This window comes from Panthera tigris, chromosome F3, assembly GCF_018350195.1.
Source record: "Panthera tigris isolate Pti1 chromosome F3, P.tigris_Pti1_mat1.1, whole genome shotgun sequence".
In the NCBI taxonomy this organism is placed as follows: Eukaryota; Metazoa; Chordata; class Mammalia; order Carnivora; family Felidae; genus Panthera; species Panthera tigris.
The window spans coordinates 65,286,713-65,290,603 of record NC_056678.1 but is presented as its reverse complement, the minus strand read 5'-3'; the positions used below and the strand labels follow the sequence as shown (position 1 = coordinate 65,290,603).

At 54.4% G+C, this 3,891-nt stretch overlaps 1 protein-coding gene across 1 annotated transcript; it reads left to right on the top strand.

Annotated features, from left to right (window-relative positions):
• The first annotated feature begins 1,364 nt into the window (after positions 1–1,364).
• APCS (amyloid P component, serum) lies at positions 1,365–2,167 on the top strand. Its single transcript, XM_007084279.2, is given in 2 exon segments — positions 1,365–1,423; positions 1,541–2,167. Coding segments are annotated over 2 exon segments (657 nt in total). The 3' UTR covers positions 2,139–2,167.
• The last annotated feature ends 1,724 nt before the right edge of the window (positions 2,168–3,891 follow it).

Below are 3,891 nucleotides of genomic sequence, written 5' to 3'. Positions count from 1 at the left end.
ATTTGACGGGGAGGTTGCAGCAGAACGTGGATGGCACTGGCTTCCGAGCTGAAGGACCTGTTAATTCAGAGGCCACAAGGTGGGGGCGCCTGGGTGTGGCTCAGTCGGTTAAGTGGCCGATGGCGGCTCAGCTCATGATCTCACGGTTCATGAGTTCGAGCCCCACATCAGGCTCTGTGCTGTCACCATGGAGCCCGCTTCAGATCCTCTGTGCCCCACCTGTGCGCGTGCTCTCCCTCCCTCCCTCCCTCTCTCTCCGACATAAGCAAACATTAAAGAAAAAAGAAAGCAATAAGGTGTATAATCCCAACTCCATTATAGGGGCCCTTACTATGCAACAAGCCAGGTAAGGCTTTACAACCTGGGATCTAGCCTAGGAAAAGTCAGAGAGTGGGAAATGCCGAGACTTAGAAAGATAACCTGAATGACGGTTAAGAGAATTCTTGGCATTTTTAGTAATAGCAGAGGGAATGGAGACAGAGGTCCCACTGATGTTGTGCCACGGTAGGTCACCACTGAATCCCCAGCACCTAGTGTCGTGCGTGGGAATTAATGAATAAACGCAAGTAACTCACAAATCAGGCTATCACCAAAACTTAACGTAAATACACTCTCCATGCCAGGGACTCGAAGAAGAAAACAGAGGGCTGTGCAAACATCTCTGCAGACAGTGGACAGATTGCCAGGAAAGTCAGTCCTAATGAGCAATGGGAAAATCCAGCAGAAGGAAACAACCACCACACTAAGAGGAAAGTAATAGTGAAAATGTCAGCTTCGGGGAGACAAAGTGCACCCTCCAGTTCTCTTGTCCCTGACCGAGGGCACGGACCATGTTGCTCAGTATTGAATTGATCAAAGGTGAAGGGACTCTTCTGGATCTGCAGAAAGTAGGATCCCAGGATATCAGGTAAACAGAAGTCCACTTTACAGGCGTATGGAAAGAGGCCTCGCACGCAAAGCCGGGGAGGCCAGAGCTCAGGAGGTCACAGCAGAGGCTCCTAAAGAGAACAGGGGTGAGTCCCCCACCTCCATGGGCTGACTGGGCCCCTCCTCCCGCCCCCGGCTCCACCTCCCGCCCCTCCCTGCCAGGAACCAGGTCACAGGGGGCGGGGCTCCCCGGCAGCCCCCGTACCTAATAAATAGCCCCAGTGATTTCCCAACCCTCCTTCCATCAGGGGCTCTGACTGTTGACCCTGGAGACAGGCTGGAAAATCCCCCAAGCCCCGTCCTACGGCCGCATATAAACCAAGGGGAGCCTCAGGCCTAAGAGGTGAGCCTCAGAAGCTGGGGGGTGGGGTACAAGCACGGTGCCTTCTGTACCCTCAGCCCAGGCACTCTGCTGCTGGCACAGCCCCAGGCCAAGCATGGACAAGCTGCTGCTTTGGGTCTCTGCCCTGGCCAGCCTCCTGGGAGTCTTTGCTCAGACAGGTATGGTGGTCAGGTGGGGGGAGGGGGAGGGCCAGAGAGCACGAGATGAGACAGGGGGGTGGGTAGGTCATTTTCACCCTGCATGTGTGGTGAAGGTCATCTTGCTCTACCCCACGGACCTCAGTGGGAAGGTGTTTGTGTTCCCTCGAGAATCTTCTATTGCCTATGTGACCTTGACCCCAAAGCTGGAAGACCCTCTGAAGAACTCCACCTTGTGCTTCTGAGCCTACGGTGACCTGCTCCGTACCCACAGCCTCTCCTACAACGCCCCGGGCAAGGACAGTGGGCTCCTGGTCTTCAGGGACAAAGTCGGGAGTTACTCCCTGTACATCGGAAGAGCCAAAGCCACCTTCAAAGTCACCAAGACGGCCCCCAGCCCCGTGCACATCTGTACCAGCTGGGAGTCCTCCACTGGCATCACCGAGTTTTGGGTCAATGGGAAGCCGCTGGTGAAAAAGGGTCTGAAGCAGGGTTACACGGTAGGAGGTCACCCCAAGATGGTCCTGGATGCCTACGGACGGGGGTTTCAGAAGGCCCAGTCCTTGGTGGGGGAGATCGGGGACTTGTACACGTGGGACTCTGTGCTGTCCCCAGAGCAGATCCTACTGGTGCAACAGGGCTCCCACCTGAACCCCAACGTCCTGGGCTGGTGTGTGCTGACCGATGAGCTGAAAGGGCACGTCGTCATCAAGCCCCTGGTGTGGAGCTGAGCCCGACTCAACAAGAGCACTCGAACGCGACCCAGGCGCCAGGAACCCGCTCAAGGCCGCCGCCCACGAGATCCCACTGCCCGTGGCTCTTGCTTTTTTTCAATTTCCCCGTCTGCATGCTGCCGAGGAAAACAAGTATGTTGCATTGTGCCACCTGCTTCCGGGAGGTACTTGTTGCGATCTCCAGCACTCTCTGATCCGCTTGTTTGGAAGTCAGTGCGTTCTTCTGGAGCACAAGCAGGGTGCAGAGTGGGGGGAGGGGCAGCTGTGACTTAAAGGATGGGTCACCACACCCGCCCGAGGCTCAGGGAGCGGCGCAGGGGCGATCCTCACCAGCTCCGCGTCATTCTGTTAGCTCCAGATGTGTGCAAAATTCCGCCAGGAACCCAGTTTGGTTTTCCAGCAAATGCAAGAGAGATCAGAGATGCAAACGAGGTCGGAGGTCACATCAGAGAACTCGAGTAAGTAAAAGCAATGGGAACCTGACCTCAAGTAATGAGGAAAACTGGCAGGCAGGCACGAAAACTCAAAACGTAGGAACGTCTGGCATTCCTTGCGCAGGAAGATAAACGCGGCGTTTTTTTCTAAAAAAAAACAAAAACAAAAACAACAAAGCCCATACACTACCAGCGTATCGTGCTGGATTTTTCCTCCGGTCCTCAAGTCACCAAGGATACTGCTTGGGACCTCCCAGTTCAAAGTCCTACAGATCTCCATCTTAAACCCTTTGAGGTGACATTGCCCTCCGTCACTTGATCCCCTCAGGCACCACTCTCAGCACCTAACGTTCTAACTACAATGCTACGGAATGTTTGTCGGATTTTATTAGGAGTTACCGTCATTACAGAAGCCACCAGGCACACATCCGCAGCAGAAACGAGGGGACTTCTTAGAGAAGGACCCCAAAGAGAATGCAGCTGTGCGTGAAAAACAAGGCAGGCTTTGCCCACGGATAACGGGGCGTCAGGCCGAGGGAAATCAGAAAAGACCACATCCAGGAGAGCTTCCGAATGACAACAGTGATGACTTCAAACTCACTCACCCAGGATCGACAACGAGGCAGGCGCCAGATCCGAGGAAGGAAGACGGAACCCGTGAGCCCCATTCACGGGGCAAGAGGGTCGGGCAGACAGGAGCGGGTAGAAGCCACGGTTTGTTGGGGTGCTTGCGTGGAGTCACGGGGACTTCACAAGCACATTTCAACCTGCTCCCTGGTGAGAAGGAAATGCAACGTGGAAACATTAGTTTCCATTCGCCAGCCCTTAACTCAAGGCTTGCTGTAGAGTTGAAGGTCGACCACCCTTCCTGTCCTGTGAGCTCTGTACCTGTACTCCGTGTCCTAGCAAGACGGGTCTCTTCCTATAGAGTACGTATCTCCACCAGGAGCACAGACACACGTTTGCCTAGACGCTGTGTTGTCCGCCATTGCTAGTTCTTTGAGAGACAGACAGACAGACACGGAGGGCAGAGACAATCCCAAGCTAACTCCACACTATCAGCACGGAGCCCGATGTGGGGCTTGAACCCACAAACCGTGAGATCATGACCTGAGCTGAAACCAAAAGTCAGACGCTTAACTGACTCAGCGTCCCCCCCTCCAGGTGCCCCCTGCCTGTTCTTAATAGTAGACACTTTTAGCTTAACAGCCCCCTCTGTCAAGGAACCTAAAACAAGTTTCAAGAAACTAAGCCAGCGTACTTTCCAGTAGCATCATCCGTTTCTTTCTTGAGCACCTACTCTGTCCCAGACACTA